This window comes from Barbus barbus (assembly GCF_936440315.1).
Source record: "Barbus barbus genome assembly, chromosome: 32".
Classification (NCBI taxonomy): Eukaryota; Metazoa; Chordata; class Actinopteri; order Cypriniformes; family Cyprinidae; genus Barbus; species Barbus barbus.
Window position 1 is genome coordinate 9,614,132 of NC_136760.1, and position 23,444 is coordinate 9,637,575.

At 38.1% G+C, this 23,444-nt stretch overlaps 1 protein-coding gene across 2 annotated transcripts in view; it reads right to left on the reverse strand.

Annotated features, from left to right (window-relative positions):
• The window catches only part of med1 (mediator complex subunit 1), a 174,010-nt gene extending 152,660 nt beyond the window's left edge, over nucleotides 1-21,350 (reverse strand). The window contains exon 1 of one of the 2 annotated variants that reach the window (XM_079389357.1): nucleotides 21,040-21,350. In XM_079389357.1, the coding sequence (XP_079245483.1) occupies nucleotides 21,040-21,121 (82 nt within the window). In that variant the 5' untranslated portion in view covers nucleotides 21,122-21,350. The remainder of the gene's footprint in view (nucleotides 1-21,039) is intronic. The other variant, XM_079389358.1, reaches the window with a different exon arrangement.
• Between the last annotated feature and the right edge of the window lie 2,094 nt (nucleotides 21,351-23,444).

Consider the following 23,444-nt stretch of genomic DNA (forward strand, 5'->3'; position numbering starts at 1 on the left):
CAGGTAGGCCAGGACCAGTCTTTCAAGTGACTTCATGACCACAGACGTGAGTGCGACAGGTCTGTAGTCATTAAGTCCAGTGATTTTGGGCTTTTTGGGGACGGGAATGATGGTGGAGCGTTTGAAGCAGCAGGGAACTTCACACAGCTCCAGAGATCTGTTGAAGATTTGTGTAAAGATGGGGGCCAATTGGTCAGCACAGACTTTTAGACAGGCAGGTGAAATACCGTCTGGTCCTGAAGCTTTCCTAGATTTCTGTTTCCTGAAGACCCGGTTCACATCCTCTACACAGACTTTAAACGCAGGTAGAATGGTGGGGGAGGGAGTAAGGGGGGTTGCAGGGGGGGGAAGGTGAATGTGTGAAATGCAGATCAGAGCGGGTGCTGGGTGTCAGTCTGGCCTTTTCAAATCTGCAGTAAAACACATTGAGATCGTCAGCCAGTTGTTGATTCTCCACAGACTGTGGGGGTGGTGTCTTGTACATGGTGATGTTCCTCAGACCAGTCCATACCGACGCCGGATCGTTGGCTGAAAGTTCTTTTTTCAACTTCTCAGAGTAGTTCTTTTTAGCCACTCTGATCTCCTTTGTTAGTCTGTTCCTGGCCTGGTTATACAAGATTTTATCCCCACTTCTGTAAGCGTCCTCTTTGGCCTGACGAAGCTGTTTGAGTTTCCCAGTAAACCACGGTTTATCATTATTGAATGATAAGAATGTCCTGGTGGGGATGCATATATCCTCACAGAAACTGATATATGATGTTACAGTCCCTGTGAGCTCATCCAGATCGGTGGCAGCGGCTTCAAAAACACTCCAATCAGTGAGGTCAAAACAAGCTTTTAAATCTTGCTCTGCTTCATTAGTCCATCCCTTAACAGTTCTTAATACAGGCTTAGAAGATTTGAATTTTTGCCTATAGGTCGGTATGAGATGAACCAAACAGTGATCAGAGAGCCCCAGAGCTGCCCATGGGACAGAGTGATATGCATCTTTAATTATTGTGTAACAATGATCCAATATATTACTGTCTCTGGTGGGACATGTAACGTGCTGTCTGTATTTTGGCAGTTCGCGGGAGAGATTTGCTTTATTAAAATCTCCAAGAATGATTAAAAAAAGAGTCCGGGTACCTTTGCTCTGTTTCAGATATTTGTTCGGCCAGCTGTTGCATCGCGGCGCTCACGCACGCGTCCGGAGGCACGTACACATTCACGAGAATGAAGGAGGAAAACTCTCGGGGTGAATAGAACAGCTTACAGTTTATGAAGAAGGCCTCCAAATTAGGAGAACACATCTTCTTCAGAGTTGTTACATCTGAACACCAACCTTCATTTATGTAGAAACCTAGTCCACCACCTCTCGTTTTCCCCGTTAGCTCCGTGATGCGATCTGATCTGAACAGCTGATATCCCGGCAAATTAAGCATGTTATCCGGGATGTTTTCACTCAGCCAGGTTTCAGTGAAGCACAATGCAGCAGAGTTTGAAAAGTCCTTATTTGTGTGGGTGAGGAGAAGTTCATCCAAGTTCAAGAAGTTCATCCATTTTGTTAGGAAGGGATCGGAGATTCGCTAGATGAATGCTTGGGAGCGCAGTTCGGAAGCCGCGTTCACGGAGTTTAACCAGCGCGCCGGCGCGATTCCCTCTTTTCCGTCTGAGCGCGCGTTTGGCTAGGACCGCTGCCCCTCCGACCAAAACATCCAACAAAGCGTCTGAATAATCAAAAACCGGAAAAAAATTGTCCGGTGTGTGTTGCCTTATGTCCAGTAGTTCGTCTCTGGTAAAACTGACAGTAAGAGAATGACTAAACACAGAACAAACAAACAAAAACAACAAAAGTACGGGAGCGTTCCACACCACAGCTGCCATATGCGGCGCCATCTTGAAGCAGCGGCGCCATCTCTTCGCAAAGCGAAGAGAACTGACAGAAATAAGTGAACTGCTAAATGAGAAAGTGGCACATTTCAGTGGCCTGAAGAGCACACGGTGGCTTCCAAGCCGGTTGAGATGTCTGAAGGCTGTGGAAAAAAATTATACTCCCACTGTTGTTCATATGGAGAACATGGCAGAAGGAAGTGACATTAAGTCAGAGGATGCAGCCAAAGCAATGGGGGTGGTGCAGGAGATGAAGACTGAAAAATGTGTTTGCTTCCTGCATTTCATGTTGGACTACAGTACCATCTTATCCAAGTGCAGTACTGCTTTTCAGCATGACAACTTAAACATCACACAAACAAATCAGTTAGTTGAGAGCACCATATCACGCTTACTCAGCCTGAAAACAAAACCTGGAAAATACCAGAAAACCATAGACACAAATTTCACAGTGAATTAGGATGGCAGTATTTGCTACTGTGGAACTCAGCTCACAAAAAGCCAGCGACCTGCTAGAAGAGGTGAGGGCACAGACAAAGACACCCTTGGTGCAGAGATTCAGAAGATTATTGACAACACAGTCAAGTACATGGACAGCGGATTTAAAAATCTGTATGAAAAGCCTCTCTCTTGTTTCAAGGTTTTAGACCCTTCCACTCTCCCCTGCCCCAGAGAAGAGCTGGCAAATTATGGGGATGAAGAGGTGGATTATCTTGTCACATTTTGCCAGTTTGCTAGATGAGGAAGAGAAGGAGAAAATTCCACAAGAATGGATGGATCTAAAAATGTGGCTTGCAGAACACCGGGGTAGCAAGGTAGACTGCTTGTACAGAGATCTCCTCTCTGAGAATCCAGAACACCTCTCTCATATCTTGTTGCTGGTGAAATTAATGCTGACACTTAGTCCATCGACAGCCATCTGTGAGAGAGGATTTTCTTGTATGAACCGAGTGAAGACAACATATCATACCTCTCTACAGCCTGAAACACTGAATGACTGCATGCAACTCTCCATAAATGGAGAATCAGTTGAATCTTTTTGCCCTGACAAGGCAATTAGTTTCTGGATGTTTTCTGGAAAAGGTTCAAGACATCTGGAACATAAAACCCCGACAAGAACAAAGAGCAGAGAAGTGGAGATGGATGCACAGGAGGAGAAAGCTGATGAAGGAGATGCTGTGCCCTCAACATCGAGTGGCATTTTCTCATCGGTGACTTCAGTTGAAATTTCAGATTCAGAATCTGACACAGACTGATACATGTTCTGTTGTTCTTACAAGTTCATAGAAATTTCTCTTCAGTTAGAACCAAATATTTGAGTTGATGATTGTAATTTGACTATTTTATACGGTTGTTGTAATTTGTGTTTTAATAAATGTTTTTGATGTTTTGTTTCCTTCACAATATTCTACATTAAAAATAATCTCTTTTTTTATTCAGGCTACTTCAATTTATTTCGGGCTACCAAAAACTGAAGAGTGCCTGCCCGAAGGGCTACCAGGGATTTTGAAATTTTGCGAGCCCTGATGTGTTCGCTCAGCTTCGGTTCATTTTTGTGAAGCGCTCCTGTTCAAGACGGCAGAAAGCGCATCATGTTTGTTTTCTCTTTGTTTTATAAGAGAACTACCTTTTGTTGGTATTGTGAGTGCACACAAAAACAAGTAGACCCTTTACAGGTCCAAATGATGCATTACTCTTACCTTTACCAAAAAACAAACAAACAAACAAAAAAAGACGGCGTAGGCTATTTTAATTTTTAAAAGGCGTAGGCTATTTTAAGTGTTTGCTCTGGTGCCTCCATGTCCTGCAGAGCGCGCTTTAGCTTCGGGTCGGACTCGGGCCGGTAATTCTGATAAGCTGTCGGACGTGGGCCGGGCTAGGGCCTGAGCGTCTTGGGCCAGGGCCGGGCTAGAGCTTAAGTTTGAGGCCCGTGCAGGGCTCTAGGCTGAATTACAGTCTTGCGCTACAGCGTCACACTGGTCAAACCACAGTATAGATCAAACGACTACTCAACAACAAAAACATTTGTAGAATTTTTTTTTATTGCCGACGTTGTCGATAATGTCGACTAATCGTTGCAGCCCTAACTAACTTCCCATGGCATGTTGAATTTGAACATTCTGTTAAACTATAGCCTATAAGTAAGAATATAGCCTATATCCTATGTAAACAAGTAATTGTTAACTATGATGTTACTTTATTGCAGTTATGTTATCAACCAACTTTGCATAGATGATAGTAGGGGTGGGCGATATAGCCTCAAAATTCTATCACAATATTTCAAGAATATTTGCGATAATGATATTTATGATATGCAAAAAAATATGGAACATTTTATTGGTGATTGCAGCTAGCAGGCAGCAGCATTTATTAGTGAAAACACAATGAAGGGCATTTTCCATCCTTTTCCGATGAGCTACTGTCATTGATGACAGACTAAATAATTCTAAGTGTAAATCTATTGTCATAAGGTGGCAGAAGCAGCATTATAGTGCAATAGTTGTGGCCAGTGTTGGGAAAGTTACATAAAAAAAAAGTAATTAGATATAGTTACTTCTAACAAATAGTAACTGAGATAGTAACTGACGTCATTATAAAAGTAACCAATTACCATGGAAAGTAACTATTGCGTTACTTTTTTTTTAATGTTCAAATGTGTCAAATAACTTGGATGCCTCCAATGTTAAATGTTAAATGAATGAAATGGACACTACATGTAATAAATTATTATTTTTAAACATTGTACACTAATACAAAACAACAATTTAAAAATACTTATTTAACAGAACATTTTTTAACATTCTAGCAGACATTATAGTCAAGTCACCTTTATTAATATAGTGCTTTTAACAAATTAGAAAACGGTTTTAAATACTTTCACACTGCAGACATGTTTGCTGCATTAGTGCACGCGTCACGTCATTGTTCAGTACAATTTATTCAGTCTTTTTGCTTATTCAGCTGCCGAACAATCGGAGCATCCCTAGTAAATACGTCATGAAGTCGCTATATGATTGATCTATCACGATATGACACTTTTTTTATCATGTTAAAATTTATACCGGTATTATCGTGGAACGGTATGATATGGCAGACCCCTACTGGGGAAAAATAATTTTCCTCCTACCTTAATTCTGTCCTGAAATACTGAATGTCAAATAAGGAACATATGAAAAATTTCCCTTGAGCACAAATTTTTCTTAGCTATTTCTCAGCAGGAGAATGTCCAAATGATTTTATATGATATTTTTCTCCCTGAAAGTACAGAAAGTTTTCTATCAAATGATACCAATCTTACCAACCGACTCTCATTGCTACAGTCTTCGAGTTATGAGTCATAATTTTTGTGTATGTCACTCAGAAAAAAACAAAACCTTCAGTGAGGCAAAAATGCCCTCAGTGCTTTAAGGGTTAACAGAGATCTTGCAGACGGATGTGTGCTATCTGAGAAACTTGTGATCCTCGTGCTCACTTGAACACTTGTGCTGCATTCACGCCATGTCGTAATTACCGTAATTCCGAGATGACAACACGTGATGTTCAACTCGGTGCCGTTCACGTCCTCGGACTGGGGATTGTCCGTTTCTATAGCGACAGTGAACAAAATGAACCCGCGACCGCGTGAAAGAATGTTACTGGCTGGTGTAAAATACATAACTTTAAATTTGTATGCTACTACTAAATATTGAAGATCACAGAAAGTGTGGAAGGTAAAAATAATTACTAATCGTTTGTTTGTTGTTTGTTATTATTAAATGACAGCCAAAAATGTGTTATTGCTAACCTAAGCAAACAACAAAATAATAACAGTATGAACACTTACATAATATGTTTTTATATTATAGTATGTTGTAGTATCTATATATGGGTGAATTCCAAACTGCTTTTTTGCGTCCTTGAAGGGCACTTCGGGAAGGGGACACCATTTGTAGGGACGTTCCAAATGAAAGTGAACAACTTCACGAAGGGCCCATCCAGAAGTCCGTTAGCGAAGGGAACATGCGATGGTCACTTCACAGAAGTGATTTCCGTTTGTGATCATGTGATCTTCAGTTAGCTTGCGATGTATTTTAAAGCAAAGTTGGGGTTTATTTTGACTTTACATACAAACGTAAGTAGAATAAGCCAATTAAATTTGTCTATTTTCCTGTATTTTTTTCATCAGTGAAAGTAGTATTATTTTAGACTGTATTGTAAGCAAGTTTAATTTGAAAAAGTTTAATAGTAAACAAGACACAATTAAACAGTATTTGAATAAAGTAATAAACAATAAGAAGAAATATTTGTAACACTTTAGAATAAGGTTCCATTTATTAACATTAGTTAATGTATTAATTAACATGAACAAACAATGAACAATGCATTTATTACACTGTTTATTAAACTTTGTTAATGTTAGTTAATGAAAATACAGTTGTTCATTGTTTACTCATGTTAGTTCACACTACATTAATGTTAAAGGTGCCATAGAATGCATTGATACAGTATTTTAAATTGTTCTCTGATATCTACACAGAAGGTATGTGGCTTAGGTAAGGGCAAAAAATCTGCCCATTTACAACCCTAGGATTTCTCCCTAGAATGAAACGGTCTGTTATTGGCTTATTTGGCAGGGTCATGAATAATAATGAGCTCTGCTCTGATTGGCTGTTTCACAGTACGGCTCATCAGCAAGAAGGAAGCACAGGGAGGAAAATATATATTTAAATACTTTCTCTCGCAGTTATATCGTCGGGTAATTATACTGTATTATAAAACGCGGGCATCAGGGAGCCGTTATTAATATGCGAGGCATTGAAACTGCTTTTGAACGATCCATCGATCGCGTTATAGTTTCACTTTCAAGAGATGCGATCACACAAACTATGTTTACATTATGGAGCAACAGTACTTACCACACATTTCACAAGATCAGATGCTTGTCAGTGGTGCTCAGGATCTGTAAGTCATTCGCCATCATCCTCATCTCTCCTTACTGAGAGTGAAATCGTATGTACTGTAACAGGCTACCGCTAGCAAGGAGCTAACCATGTCCCTTTAGTGGCTCGCGTTATTTGCTTTCTGTGCCTTTCTGAATACAGACACCAACCCATCCCTGCACTTCACACCCCCTGCACGGCCTGGAACATAACATTTATTTTGTTATTTTCGCTGTTGTCCACGCTTGTTTATTTACAATACCTGCAGAGCTTCTGATGGTTTCGGCCGGCTTAGAACAAGGGCGGGTTTATGCAAATGTTGGGGGCGTAGTGATCCCGACTGTTGCGTCACAGTCGGTGTTATGTTCTGATTCGCCTGTTTTTCAGTGGTCTTTTTTAATCACGAGATTTACATATGAAGGAGGAAACTATGGTGTTTGAGGCTCACTGTATGTCATTTCCATGTACAGAACTGTTATTATTTAAATATGCCAGGGTAAAGACAGTTTTTCATTCTATGGCACCTTTAACAAACAACTTGTGAATTTAATAATGCATCAGTAAATGCTGAAATTAACATTAACTAAGATTAATAAATGCTGTAGAAGTATTGATCAATCTTAGTTCATGTTTACTAATGTTGTTTACAAAAAGGTTCCATTTATTAACATTAGTTAAGTGTTACCGAAATATTCATTTGCAACAACTGTTGGAGCGCTGAATGCTGCACACACGCGCAGCATTGTCAAGGTAACATTTTGTCTGTCATTCCCTTTGCCAAGGGAGTTCCAAACGCTTATACAAGACAGTAATGCCCTACACCCTTCAAAGAACACACTTCAAGGGCTTTGCCCTTCGAAGGGAGTAGGGCATAGGGATGCACACTTCCATTTGGAACTCATCCATGTATCTTCTTTGAAAGCGCCACCATTTTTCTCTGGTTTCAGCTTGAGGTCACGTGGTACAAGACGTAACTCTCAGAAAACTGGGAGTTTTGATAGCATTGATAGTGTTGCCATAGAAAAGCATAACGCCCGTTTCACACGTACTCCGTTTGCAGGGCGTTTGCGGTGCATATTTTTTTCCTGCACCCATGTTAACGGATCAGAGCGATTACACTGCATGCGGTTGCGGTCCGGCAGTGCGTTTCAGGAATGGTGCGTCTGCAGCAGTGCAGAGATAGTTTCTGCACCGAGTCTATTTTTACTGTGCTGCACGCGCTGAATTAAAGTGACAGTGCTTTGTTCACGGTAAAAATGAACATGGATTGACATGGAAATGTAGCAATTTCACAATAAATATATATAATTAAAGTCTACTGTGTTTCACAGGCTTTTTGGCTAGATTTAAAACAAAGAAAAGTGCACTTTTAGATAAACAAGGCAACATATGCACTTGTGTCTTGTGGAGGTAGAAAAACAAAGTTCTTTAAGACCCACGGGACTGTTTGTAATAAATATTTAAATGTAAAAGGCATGACAGCCGACTGTTTCTGTCAGTGGCAAGTTTTAATTTAAAGTGACTTGAAAAAGTCAATACCAAAAACAATAATAACTGCCTTAATTTATGATATAGCCTTTGTTATAGGGGTGTTATTATATATATCGTTTGCGATCATTTCGTTGTTTTATCAAGTGTACTGCAAGAATCAAAACACACAGAGTGCACGCATACATTACGTAAAGTCGTCTAGGTTAGACTAGCTCACGTGCGGGTGCGTTCTTTCACTGCATGATTCAGTTTTACCATGCATGAAGAATGATCAGAAAATTCAAGATATGGGAAAAGAAAATGTATATATTTAAATAATTTCATAAAATTTCACACGAAGATCGAGCGCCGTTTTTTTTTTTTTTTGCTCCAAAAACCATCATGATTACAAATGTGATTTTATAACAGTTCAATAAACAAGAAGTTAACATTAAGAGACTTACGTTTTAGACACCATATTTCCTGTTTTTGCTCTGTTTTACCAACAAAAATTATTCCAAACACAGCCACAGCACTGTTCTGCATCTCTGAAAAACAACGGTGTTTTGTTCCTGAATGAATCAACCGTTTAAATGATTCGGTTCAGTCGCAATTAATCACTTATTAACAGTGACTTGATGCCACCTACTGGTGGTTTTAATTTCACATTTACAGTATTTTTAAATTTTAATAATTTCAAATATGAGTTTATCATTTAATGAATCAAAACATTATTTATTCATTTGTAACTGCAGATTAAAGCATTCCATGTCCTTCGGAGCTGCATTAAACAGTGGGTAAATATATCTATTTCCTCTACATTGCAAAGATTAATTTTGTTGATACGGATTTCATTTGTTTGGTAACAGCCTAAATGTCTTATTTTACTAATTGTCTGATTAAACTGAACTCTAATTAAAAAATTTAAAATTTAAGTTTGAAAATTCATAAAGAAGTAAATATTAGCATTTAATTTTTAAGCTTAAAATAAAATAATTGTATTTGTAATTAATACTCCCTTTTTATTTTAAAATACAACACTTTTATCACACTTTATTCTTTTTTTCATTATTTTATTTAAAACGAAAAATATAACTAAATAAACTAAATGTGTTAAATAATTATATTTATAATTCAATTAAAAAAAATAAAAATTCTCTCTCCAGGCTAGTAACTTTTATACTAGGACAAGTAAATGACAAATTTACTTGTCCGAAGGACAACCACATGAGAATGCTTAATGTCAAGCCCTGTTTAATACAACTGTAATACTTAAACATTTTTATGAAAAAAAAAATGTAACCTTCTTTGGTTAACAAATAGAAATACTCTGAATGCAAAATATCTGAATAACAAAAAGGCTTAAACGTTAAACAATACATTTCAGTTTGGCAAGATGTTCAGGAAAAGCCCAACTAGTAAAATCCAGACAGGTTTATGTCAAAATAACACGTTAACTAATGTATGAAAGAATAAATGACAGAACTGATCTTCTCTGCTGTATAAAGCCTTAAGATCGCACTGTTCTTATGAGGTAAATTCCTCATAGCAGGTCTTCTTTCAAAAATGATGAAAATAGATGAATCTTGATTTTTATGTTTTTATTAAATTTTTTTATAGGCGAGGGCGTTTGCACGCAGGTGACTGCATATAATGAGCTCAGATACGGGAAAGACTGTACCTCGCTTTACTTTCATAGGGATTACATAATCAGAAATATTAGTTTTTGATTCGAATTCGTTCATTTAAGTGTCAAGTAGACACTTCAAGCTTTTTAGATTCTATTGATTTTAGTCTTATATGAACCCTTTTTCCACCAAAGCAGGTCCAGGTGCTAGTTCAGAGTCAGTGCTATAGCCGGTTCTTAGTTGGTTCGACTGGCGAACCCTTTAAGAACTGGTTGCTTTTCCACAAGCTAGAGAGCCAATACAGAGCCAGGTCTTACGTCACTGAATACGTTTCATGTTTCGGTTCACTAGCGCGGCACAACAGGCTTGTTCGAGGTGCATCAGCGCCACGCAGATCGATCGATCGGCACACAACACACTAAAGCACCACGAGACCGATCCAAAAGCATAAAGAGCAGTCTGCTTTCCAGTCGCTCCCGTCGCACCGAACGGTCCGCGCAGCGCTGATCTATCCCGGACAAGCCTAAACAAACTATCAGCAATGGCGGACGTTACGTTGCTATTGATGTTCATGGCTTTGCGAACCTACATCAGCATCCAAACACGGCGAATCAAACGTGTTCGCGTTTAGCTACTATTTCAAATATGGCGGTCCAAGTTTCTGTTCGTCTTGTTGCCCCTGACGCAAGCGGTTCTTCCTTCTAGCCCAGTAATGTGCTACTTACGAACCGCTTTTCCTGGTTCGGAGCTGGTGCTTTGGGTGTCGAAAAACAAAGAACCGGTTTGAAACTAGGCTCTGGCTCCGAACCAGCACTGGAACTGCCTTGGTGGAAAAGGGGTAGGAGTCAGAGCCGGTGCCAGAGCACCTCCATCAGGGGGGCATTTGAATTTCTAGGGGGGGCACAAATCACGTTGTGTGTTTGGGGGGCAAAAGCATGTAATTGCTTTCTTATGTGTGCCGTTTTATCGGTTTCACTTTCACTTCGGAAATCGATCACGTTCAGCAAGAAGGGGAGAGGATGGAAAGTGGGAGGCCCAGTAACTCGGCCCGCAAATATTGTCATACTAACAGTTGTCTGAATTTTTGGTTGATTGTAATCCATTACATACCTTTCTATCAAAGTTATCTGACATTATGAAGATTCCTTTGTTCTGGCACAGTTTAACTCTCTTGTTCTTGACATATTACCATTTTCTAAACTATAGCAAATTAACTGTGATAATGTGAGAAATGCTGAAGGTGTCTGAATAAATTTTGGTTTGACTGTATATTTAATTTTTACAGTAAAAACTATGCAGTGCTATTTTACATTTGATTATTCGGTTTCTGTACCTGGACACCTACAAAAAAAAAACTTATGTAAATAACACAAATAAATAATAAGAACGAACATATAAATTAAACAATTTCAAACAGGACTCACTGGTACAACCTGCACCAGGGAGACATACAAAATGTGCAGGGCAGGGGGTCCTCCAGGACAGATTTGAGAACCACTGATTTAAACAAAAACTTTTGGGAAAAATAAAAATTCAAAGGGCAAGTTTTTTTTAAAATGATACCTTTACTGTCTGTATAAACACTTTTTTTTTTTTTTAACTGTGACATGCACGTGCAATTCTTTTTTTAACAAAAAAAAAGTCTTTGTATGGATACATATCTAGGCCTATAAACCTATTTTCACCTCCAATTTCTGTGTAAAAGTGTGTGTATGCAGCCCATTTTAGTTGAAAATTGTGGCCCATTTTAGCTTAACCAGCCATTTCTATCAGCATGTCAAAATGTTTGTAAACCTTTGCTTTGTTGTAAGCTTATTTATAACTGCTTCAGTACCCTTATTAGTGATGAAAGAAATATACTATGACAGGCTAAATTACCTTACAATTTCTCTGACAAACTTCATGTAACACTCTGCCCTGCCCGCCTTAAAAAACTCCAGTAAAAGACCAGTAAAAATTATCGTTAAATGTCAACAAGTGTTGAAGCAACAATGTAAAAATTTAAAGAAATAATTCTACAACATTATTTGGCCCATTTTACTTGATAGCCCATTTTAGCTGACTTCACCCTATTGATGTCTGACGCCGTGAGGACGGATAGTGTACGCCATGATGTTTTTAAAAGATCGGCTTAAATGTGATATGAATAATGGTCAAAAACGTATTCATAGTATTCTAAATTGATTCTCAATTATTGAAATGACTAGACTATTCCTTATGTTTCATACCTGTTTTTTTATATTATAATGCAAATATGTAATGGTGTTACATTGTTGTTTATACAGGATTAATTATTGAATTAATATATATATATGGGTCAGTGACAAAAAGGGGTTGGCAAAATGAGAAATTCAAAAACCTTTTAAAACCTGTTTTAAAAGCATGCATCAGGTATTTTAAAATGTACACAGCGTGTTTATGTAGATTTTATGTAGTTAAAAATTACATATGTACCATTTTTTTTACAAAAGTTAAGACTGAATGTACATGAAAATGTTGAATGGTGTAACCGGCAAAGAATGAGAAATATTAAATATTTTATCCACCTAGATGGCATGTAAGCTTTCTCATAGAAATAAATAGAGTTATCTCTAAATGTACATTTTAATGCGTAGTTGCAATATTTGGCAGGACATATGCTGAAAACAAATTATTTTCTAAATAATCTGACAAATTATGTAAAAAAAACCAAAAAAAAACCGTATTGTACTAAACTAGTTGATTACATTTCATGCCACATTAATGTTCCTGTATATAATTATATTTTTATGAAAAATACTGGTTACGCCAATTGACAAACCAGTTACACCACCTGACCATGTTGCTTCTACAGCCAAAGGCCGTTGTTTGTTTAAGAAATTGACACTGAAAATCAAGCATGACTGTCAACAAGTTCATCTGAAGTGGGGTTTTTTTTCAGTGTTAAAAAAAAAATCTGGCAACACAAAATTATCATAGTGATGAACAGTGAACTCGTCTCATATTGTAATTTTAATTTCATATTGTAATTTCGTATAGTATTGTGGCATCTATTGGGGAAAAAGGGGCTCTTATATCATTAATTATAAAATGTCAGAAATTTAATGAATTGTATTTTACAGATGTAAATTGTAATCTTTGGCTAACATTATTATATATTATTAAATCATTTGTGTATATTAAATTATATGATACTATAGATTGCTTAAAGGGATAGTTCACCCAAAAATGGAAAATTTCTCCATGATTCCCCTCCCCACCTTTAAGCCATCCTAGGTGTACAGCAGGGGTAGGCAACGTTGGTCCTGGAGTGCCGCTGTCCTGCTGAGTTTAGCGCCAACCCTAATCAAACACACCTGAACAAGCTAATCAAGGTCTTCAGAATTACTAGGGCTACAGGCAGGTGAGGTTTTTTATGGGTTGGAGCTAAACTCTGCAGGACATCGGCACTCCAGGACCGACGTTGCCTACCCCTGGTGTACAGTATATGACTTTAGTCTTTCAAATGAATACAGTTGGAGTGACATTAAAAGTGAATGTGTGATATTCAATAGTCCAATAAACTGCATCCATCCATCATAAAAAGTGCTCCAGACAGCTCCAGGGGGTTAATAAAGGGCTCCTGAAATGAAACAATGCACTTTTGAAGAAAAATATCCATATTTAAAACTTGCTATCTATCATACTTGCATTCACAAAAGAGTGACATTCTAGCGGATGATGTAGGAGGTAGCGTAAGCACTGGTGAGAATATGCTAGTCTCACGAAAACCAAGTTTTGTTTACAGCAAAGGAAAACCAATCTCCTCTTGGTTTATATTGAAATCCTTCGACATTTTTCTTTACAAATCCTCATTTTGTACTTATAATTCGTGATCAGTGCTTTGTTTGGCTCTCTCCTCTACGATTCCATGTTCGTCACTTCTCACCAGAGCTTATGCTAAGCCTACGTCATCCGCTGGAACGCCACTCTCGTGAACGTGTGTACGGCAGTTAGCAGAAGCTAACACGAGGCCTTTATTAACCCCCGGAGCCGTCTGGAGCACTTTTTTATAATGGATAAATGCAGTTTATTGGACTTCTATTGGACTATTGAATATCACCCATTCACTCCAATTCCAATGCTTGGAAAAGCCAGGATATTTTTTTTGTATAATGCTGATTATATTCGTCTAAAAGAAGAAAGTCATATGCACCTTGGATGTCTTGAAGGTGAGTAAATCAGGTGGTAATTTTCATTCTTGGGTGAACTGTCCCTTTAAAATGTTAAGTGAACGGAATAGAAATATGCATTAAAGCTAGCCCAAATATTTCAAAAACACTAATGTTGTGCAACAATTATTTTATCCTAGACTTACAGAGCTTTAATAATAAAGTTGTAGATAAAGAACCACTTTCGAAAAAAATATAACATTTAACACTTGAAAATAGTTTAAAATTGTAGGTTAGTTTGTATTACATCTTTAATCAGCATCACAAACTAGTGATATTTGACTAAATTGGCCAATAACAGAAAGGCTTGTAATAGGAGTCAAATGGTGTAACCAGTTACACCACTTTACATTTCAATTTAAAATCAAATTTGACATGCATTATCATGGACACCAATGTAAGTACATGGCCTTGGTGGGAATATTTCAAATGTCATTTTTAAAGTTAATACTCATTTTCATAATAATGATGAATTATCAATATTTCTGAGGTCATACCATTTGACATGTATACCTAACAATACCTGACCATACTCTAAAAATGTCAAATTATCTCACATTTTAAAGAGAGTTACTAACCTTTGCATGCAGCAGTTAGTATCACCAGAGGTCCTTCTCTGTGATATAATTTCCTGTCACATGATCTTCTTGCAAAATATTAACAAAATGGCCCCTTGAATGGTTGACACTCAAGAAATTTGTCTCGACTCCCTTAATTCCCCAAATTAATTATAATATTCAGACAATGGTGCTCCATTTACTTTTATTTACTATTAAATAGTACTAATGTATGGTTATGCCAAGCTGATCTGGTGTTTTATTCAGAATTTCACCTTTTTTAAACCAGATAAAGTTTTTGGTACAAGGTTTTTATGGTTACACCACATTGACATTTTTGCAATAATCCCCCATATATTCTCTCAAAATTAATTAAAACCAGAAATTTTAGACTTGGTCCACAAAAAAAGAGAATGTAATTTTCATTCTCAAAAAAAGAGAATGTAAAATTAATTTGCATATTTATTTTGAAATAAAAAAATAGTGTCACGTCATTGACCCATATATATATATATATATATATATATATATATATATATATATATATATATATATATATATATATACACACACACATCTAAGGTCATGACTTAACATGCGGTAGGCTATGTGTTGAAAATGACCAATCACAGGAGCGGAGACATCTGACATTTGATTCCCCGCCTTCAAAGTCTCAAAAGTCGACTTGACGAGCGAGCAGGGTTTGAGCAGTTGAGAGGGCACAGAGGGCCGAGCGAGCGCTACTCGGCGCCGTTCTCGCATTTTTGCATGCAGATACTGTTCTGTGCGCTTGCGTTGTTTGTATTACATTTTCAAAGGGCTTTAAACGATACCAGACGATGAATAAGGGTCTTATCTAGCGAAACGATCGGTCATTTCAAAAATAAATAAAAAAGTTTAAGTTTTATAAGCACAAATGCTTGCCTTGCTCTGTTCTGTGATGCGCGTTTGTGGCGTCTTGTAATACGCAATTACGTGGAAAAGGTCACGGTTGACTTAGGCGGAAGTACCGAGTCAGTAGGCTTTTTAATATTAAAACACCCAGGACACGCACACGAAATGGGCATTTTAAACGATAAACTGACACAAAGACATTTGAATATGTGTATATGGTCCTCCTCCCGCACATTTGTAAACACTGACTCGGTACTTCCGCCTAAGTCAACCGTGACCTTTTCAACGTCATTGCGTATTACGTGACGTCACGAACGCGCATCACAGAACAGAGCAAGGCGAGCATTTGTGCTTATAAAACAAACTTTTTTATTTATTTTTTAAATGACCGATCATTTCGAAATGACCCTTATTCATCGTCTGGTATCGTTTAAAGCCCTTTGAAGCTGCACTGAAACTGTCATTTTGACCTTGAACCATTTGGGTCCCATTGAAGTTCATTATATGGAGAAATGTTTTCATCAAAAACCTTCATTTCTTTTCGACTGAAGAAAGAAAGACATGGACATCTTTAGGGATGGGTATCGTTAAGGTTTTAACGGTATTACTACTCTTACCGATACTGCTTATCGATCCGGTACTTTAACGGTATTCTTATCGGTACTTTTTGTTTTACTTTGTTTCTTTGTTCATATTCTTACAGTATCTTATCTTATGTATATAAAACACTAAAAATGCCTGCACTTCAATTTGTAAATGCACCAGTGTGCAGGTATTTTTAGTGTTTTATATACATAAGATAGAGTAACAACATGAACAAAGAAACAAAGTAAAACAAACTGACAAATACAATAAAACAAACGAAATGAAATAAACAGTGCTTTCATTTTTCCATGAAGGTCTACTAATATTAATGTTCAGGTAAGTAATAGTTACAAAAGTAATCAAATGTAAATGAGCACTGCATAGTTTTCACTGTATGTACTGATAGATTTATGTTTATTAAAGCTATAACGTTGTTCAGATTAAGAGCTGGGGGTGATTTTCTCTTTGCATTTTGTTCTTTGATTAACATTGATGGCTCAAGCTCCAGTCTGACACTTTAAGACAATATACTGACACGCATCGGATTTTCTCCCAACTGTTCTCGTCCACTTAAAACATAAAAGTGAAGACTCTCATAACCGGCCATTTTGACACATTGTGTGTGTATTTTTTGGCATATTTTTGTGTGTTATTTCGACGCGCCCGAAGCTCAAAGTGTACTTTGCTTGTCCGTTTTGGAGCACGCCGCCGCGCAGGCACACGCAGGCACACGCGCGCACACACATTTCAGCCTGGGGAACAGCATCACTTGTGCAGATTGTAGGCTACTTTCAACGTTTTACTATCAAATATGTCCTGCAATGTAGCAACAGTAAAGACGGCATTTTATAACAATCACTGATTGAGCTAATTCAGATGTTAAGTTTTGGTTCGGTGGAACGAATCCGCGCCGCTATGAAGGGAAGGGAGTTGTGCTAGAAGAAATGCGGCTATAATCCTTGGAAGCCAAAATCGAAAAAAAAAAAAAATACTTAGCTTAATATAACAGCCACAGGCCTAAAGTGTGAGCAGATGTTTGAATAGTTGGTTCTCTCTTCTATCATAATCAAACAGGACTTTCACGTTGCGTGTGCTGAAGCTCCTCCGCGTGAGCGCAACAATAAATGTATGTGTGTTTTCTTAATTTCTCCAATACCGACAGAAGTACCGATAACGTCAGAGCTTATCGATACTCCGGTCTTTCATAATTTAGCACCGAGACCGATTTAATACCGAGTTTCGGTACCCATCCCTAGACATCTTGGATGACATGGGGGTGAGTAAATTATCAGCAAAAGTTTTTTTAAAAGTGAACTAATCCTTTAATGCAAAAGAAATCGTAAAAATACTTGCGCTGCTTATAGACTGATAATTATTTATGCAACAGATCTTTCACAAAACAGATAAATATTAATAAAACACACAGGTATGTAAACACCGATCTTTCAATTAATGCCAACCTACCATATTATGTTAAATTGTACAGTTATAAATTGTTATAAAAAATTTAATATAAATACATGCAGATATCTCTGAGCGTCTCGTTTGACAGTCGCAAACCTTGTTTAGCAATCGGAACAAAATAGACTCTCCGAAAATGTACAGTATTACACGTTTGATTTATTTGTGATTGAATGAAGAGATCCCTGTAGACCAGTGGTTCTCAAACCTGTCCTGGGGACCCCCAACCACAGCATATTTTGTATGTCTCCCTCATTTAACACACCTGATTCAACTCATCAGCTCATTAGTAGAGTCTGCAAGACTTGAAATTGGTGTGGCATATGAGAGAGGCATACAAAATATGTGGTGGCTGGGGTTCCCCAGGACAGGTTTGAGAACCACTGCTGTAGACTGATAAGCGCTGATACGTTGAGCCTCATCAACAGAAGAAATAAGAAATCTCCGCGTTTTATCACACAGAGGTACGCAATAATGTAGCGAGGATGTATTCTCTTGTCTTTCATATATCACTATCCGCTTTTTAATCTGAAAAACATTAATTATTTTTATTTAGCCAAGTTTCGTATGGCGTTTCCCCTTACAGTCGCAAGACCAGATGCACACACTCGCGTCGCCGAAGCTCACCGGCGCCATCTTGTGCACCGAGCCCGATATGGCGTGAACACAGGAAACACGTCATATACAGGAAACTAGGTGCAAAGACCACAAGTGTGGGGATCTGGACAAGGCATACATAGGCTGCGTCCGAAATCGCATACTACTTGTGTAGGTACTACATTTGAATTCAAACGTACTTCTCGACCGTTAAAAAAATACGTTCTATATAGTATGAATGAGGGTAGTATGAATGAAATTCGGACGTACTACATCCGCCATGTTCATGTTGTCACGTGTCATGTGTCGTCACAACAGCGCGAAAATTTAAAGAGCCCACTCTTCAGCAATGTTGCTCATAATTCTTACCGTTTTCATCATCGTTTTAACGTTGATTGGATCAACAGCTCAGAGGAGGCATAGGTCAGCTTCTCGCAGATCATGCCTTCGTCCACAGCTTATAAAATATTTATCATATAATGCAAGTATAATCACCAATTTAGCTTGCAAGTTTTACCTCAGAATAAAAAGACACGTCTATGAACACCGTGACAAAGGCTGATTTGGAGCAACGAAATAAAGTAATCTATTGTTATGAATGAATACATGTAAAAATACACAGAACAAACAAAAGACGCATGAATCAATGAATAAACTTGAATGAATGCATACACATACATATAGAGAGAGAGAGAATGAATAGAAACAAAAACCTTTTACAGCCGATTCACGAAGTAATCTCATCGATTTACAACGTTTAAACTTTAATAAATCAGCAGTTTACTTTGATTATTTTAAACAAGTGCAGTTTAACCACAATAAACAACGTTTGTCCCTGAGGTACTTGCACTTGAAAACAGCCGCGTCGCCGCCTTCCGCCATTTTTCGAATATGACACCTCCTCTCGCGTGGCCTCATGGGATAGTAAAGTGTCCATCGTATGCCTACTACAGAATTCGGGCGGAAGTAGTAGGTCATCCGGGTACTTCTCGTCTACTGTTTTTCGAATACTATGAATCAGTGATGGGGACTCGAGTTTGAGACTCGGACTCGAGTGCGACTTAAGTCGCACACACAGTGACTTCAGACTCGACTTGAGACTCGTCCTCGAAAGACTTCAGACTCGACTCGGACTCGAGCTGCGGGACTCGTGAACAATGTTTATTTTTAGGAATGATGAGCTCACTGTTATTCCCCTCCCTCCGTTACCTATAACCTGCCCATGTAACACGTGACGTACTACGTATCTGCTGCGCACAGGCGCGGCCACACTTTTTTTTAAAGTTTTATTTTAGGCGCGGCCGCCATACATTAGAGGACAACGAACAAACATGGCGACTGCTGTGCTATTCATCGTTAGCTTTGGATTTAAGGATAGATTATACAGTTGGTACATTAGTAAAACCATTACGCCTATGGAGAGTCCCGTAAACCACATATCCGAGTGAGTGTGTGCGTGCGTGCGTGCGTGCGTGCGTGTGTGTGCGCGCGCGCGCGTGTGTGCTTGAGTGTGAGAGAGTGTGTGACCAGTGTGGTCATTGAAAATGTGTTCAGATATATATTCTTCACAGAAAATGAGCCAAGGCCAATGAGTCTGAGTTTGAAAAAATTATTAATCGTATAATTTTTCTCTAGTAAAAAATGAAAACGGGTCCTACAGATCCGAACACCATACAAGGGTTAACGTTGTCTGCAAACAGGTTTCAGGATTATTGTTGATCATGTAACATTACACTGGTTTGAGAGTTTGGGATGTGTTGACTTACAGTAGTTTATAAACTATGATTAGCTGCATTTTCATTGTCATTTAAGTGAAATTATTGAACTTAAATATACAAGCTTGATAAAAATGATCATTCTAAAGAAAATTTCAGATGGCTTTTGCATCTGAACTCTTCATATATTTCACATCGTTTGGTTTGTTGCAATAGTGTTTTGCATTTAGCTACAATGTGATGTTTGACCATATTAAGTCTTTCTTAATTTTTGGTCTGTACTGTACTGTGTGTTCATGCTACAAGGCAAAATACAGATAATATTAACTTAAAAGTAAAGCATTCTTGGTGTTTTTGTCATGTTGCAATAGCCTGTTTACACTGATTATATACCAAAATCAAAGCTGATACTGTATGCTAATAGATAAAGGAGTCATAATAACATATTACATGCTTTGAATTCCTTATATATAGCTATGCAGTGTTGGATGGGTCGCTGTACGTGATGCAACACTTATTATAACCAGAGACTTAATATAATAAAGAGACTTGAGACTTGACTTGGACTCTAGCTCAGAGACTTGAGACTTGACTTGGACTCTAGCTCAGAGACTTGAGACTTAACTTGGACTCTAGCTCAGAGACTTGAGACGGACTCTAGCTCAGAGACTTGAGACGGACTCTAGCTCAGAGACTTGAGACTTGACTTGGACTCTAGCTCAGAGACTTGTGAGCATCTCTGCTATGAATTCGGACATACTACTCGCCTCGCATACTGTTTTTCGCATACTATATAGTAGGGAAGAATGCGATTTCGGACGCAGCCATAGTCTCGAGACTTTGTTTCGTGTACTTTCGTCTAGCATCCCCATAGATGTTCCTTAACACTGCTGACTTCAAACAAGCAAATGATGCGAATACTGCTAAACGTTCTTTCAATCATACAAATGGCCATATAAAAGTACGATTGAACTTCGTGATTTCTATATTCTTTTCATTTACATGATATAATACAGTAAATAGATCAGTAACGGTGCGTATCTCAAATGGCACTTTCATAGTTTACTCAGCAGCATTTTGTGTCCAATGCATAATCCGCAAAGAACTACATAAGCAAAACGAGTGTTTTAAATAAATTGTGTTTGACGTACCGGATCCATCCTCCGTTCGGAGTCGCTCGGAGACCGCGGCAGTGCTGTCTGCGCCTGGGCTGCTGCTCCGGACCGCCGCCATCTTCAGAACTCGACCACAAGAGTTGAACGATAACAGCAAAGCAGAAAGACGCTCTCAACACTACATCAGAGCGCCGTCGTGTTAAATTAGTTCAGTCCCCTTTAAAATAGACAGCGAACAAAGCGCACTGAAACCGGTGGAAAACTCTGAACAACAATGGAGAACGTTGATCGAGAATGTAATGACATCTTCTTCCTCGGTTTTTGGCGCAACTGCATCCTGTGTGCATAGCGCCACCTATTGTGTTGGTGTCCGATTTCTTCTTCTTCGTTTAGTTCAATGGCCGTTCACTCCTTAAGAGTATTACCGCCACCTACTGTATATCTTGCGCACATAACATGGGTGATGAATAAACAAAAAAATACACATTAAAAAAAAAAAAAATAATTGAATGCCCCACCCACCCCAGAGCATCAGAGCCCAAGCTTCAGCTGGCGCTGCGTGTTCAGCTCCTCCACAGTGTCTGCACTGGTCTCCTCAACCTCTTAGATGGGCAGAAGCATCATGACCTCATCCTCAAACACTAAATCCTGTGGTCTAGTCCTATAAGCTCTAAAAATGTTAAAACCGCCTTAAATACTTGATTATCACTCAAACTAGTGATGTGACGTTCTGCACCGAGGCTTCGAAGCTTGTATCAAAAATACGAAACATCTCGCAGTGAAGCCGTGTACCGGAGCTTGATTCGTTTTTGCCATAATCACGTGGGGCCCGTTTCAGAAAGGAGGTTAAGTGAAAAATCTGAGTATGTTAACCCTGAAATGAGGGAAACTCTGGGTTTTCGGTTTCAGAATGGGAGGTATGTTAAACCTGAGAAAGCAGAGTAAGTCAAGCCCGTTTCTGGAAGAGAGGTAACTTATACTCAGAGTCAGTTACCATGGCAACTTACTCTGTGAACCTAACCTGGTCGGGAGCAGGTTTTCTTTGGTAAACCCAGAGTTTCTTTCGGTCTCCTCCCACTTTTTAAAGTGTAAGCGATGTTTTAATACCTCATTCATTCATTCACGCCGCAAAATTGCTTTTCTTACTGAGTATGTTTGTCTTATTTCAAGTACAAACATTTTAAATTTAAGTTAAGATGCATTTTCTATACATGAAAACATTTTTTTTAGATATTTAGTCTTGTTAAAATATAAAATTGTTCTACAGAGTGTAAGAAAAATAATCTTAATGCAAACGGAAACAAGAATAGGCAAATTTTAATTTCTTACCCCATTGCCAGATAATTTGGAAAATAAAAGAATATTAAATTTTTTTTTTCCTTCATGGAAACAAGACTAAATACCTTATAGCCTATTATTTATGTTATTATATGTTTTTTTACACCGTATTCATGTGCATATTTATTTGAGCGGTACCATTTTAAATGGTAGTTTTCTTTTAAACATCAGAGATGCAGAGCACATTATAAAATATGCAGATTTTAAGTAAAGTGCGCATCGCTCTCACGCTCTTTCTGGGAATTTTTTCCTGGGCACAAATCCGTCAAAGAGGAGTATCACAGGACTGTAGGTCAATGGTGTAGCAATGGGTTTAAATGAGGCTAATCTGATAAATGATGTTCACTTGATAACATCTTTCTGTGACCTGTGGAAGTAACCTAAAATAATCAGAATTTCCTTCAGGATTTCCAGCGTGGTTGGATGCATTGATGACTAGCATGATTACTGTATGAAATGGAAGGATGCCGGATGGAGGGGTAGTACGAGCCATAACCACCACTACAGCTGTTAAATAAGTCAAGTCAAGTCAAGTCAGCTTTATTGTCAATTCTTCCACATGTACAGTACATACATACAGAGAATTGAAATTGCATTACTCTCAGACCCTTGGTGCATACAGTTAACATTAAACACGTTCAGATACAGATAAATACGGTTTTAAACATATGTACATACAACTGCAAATTATTAAAATTTTTTGGTCATCTTTATTTCCTAATACAAAAGCAAAAGTTATTATTTTTACTTTTGGATTTTAGAAATCTTCCAATACTTGACCATCTCCTCTTCATCTGTCAGTGGTGCAGGTCCAGGTTCTCCCTCTGCCTTCTTGTCAGTAGTTAATTTTATTACTCTAATTAAGAAATGTAACAGGTTGGATTAGAGAATATTTAATTATGTGAAAAGAGTGCTAGACTATGTGGAAAAAGCTGCAGCGCATTGAAATAGACACTGAATGATATTTAATGTCAAATGTCTGTAAAGTCATTTAGCCCACACCCATGAACCTTTCATGTTTAAAGCTTTACCTTGATTCAATTGTGTTTTTATACTTCATTTTTAGCTGCTGCCACGTTCTTGTTTCTTTTTCTGTCTTTTTC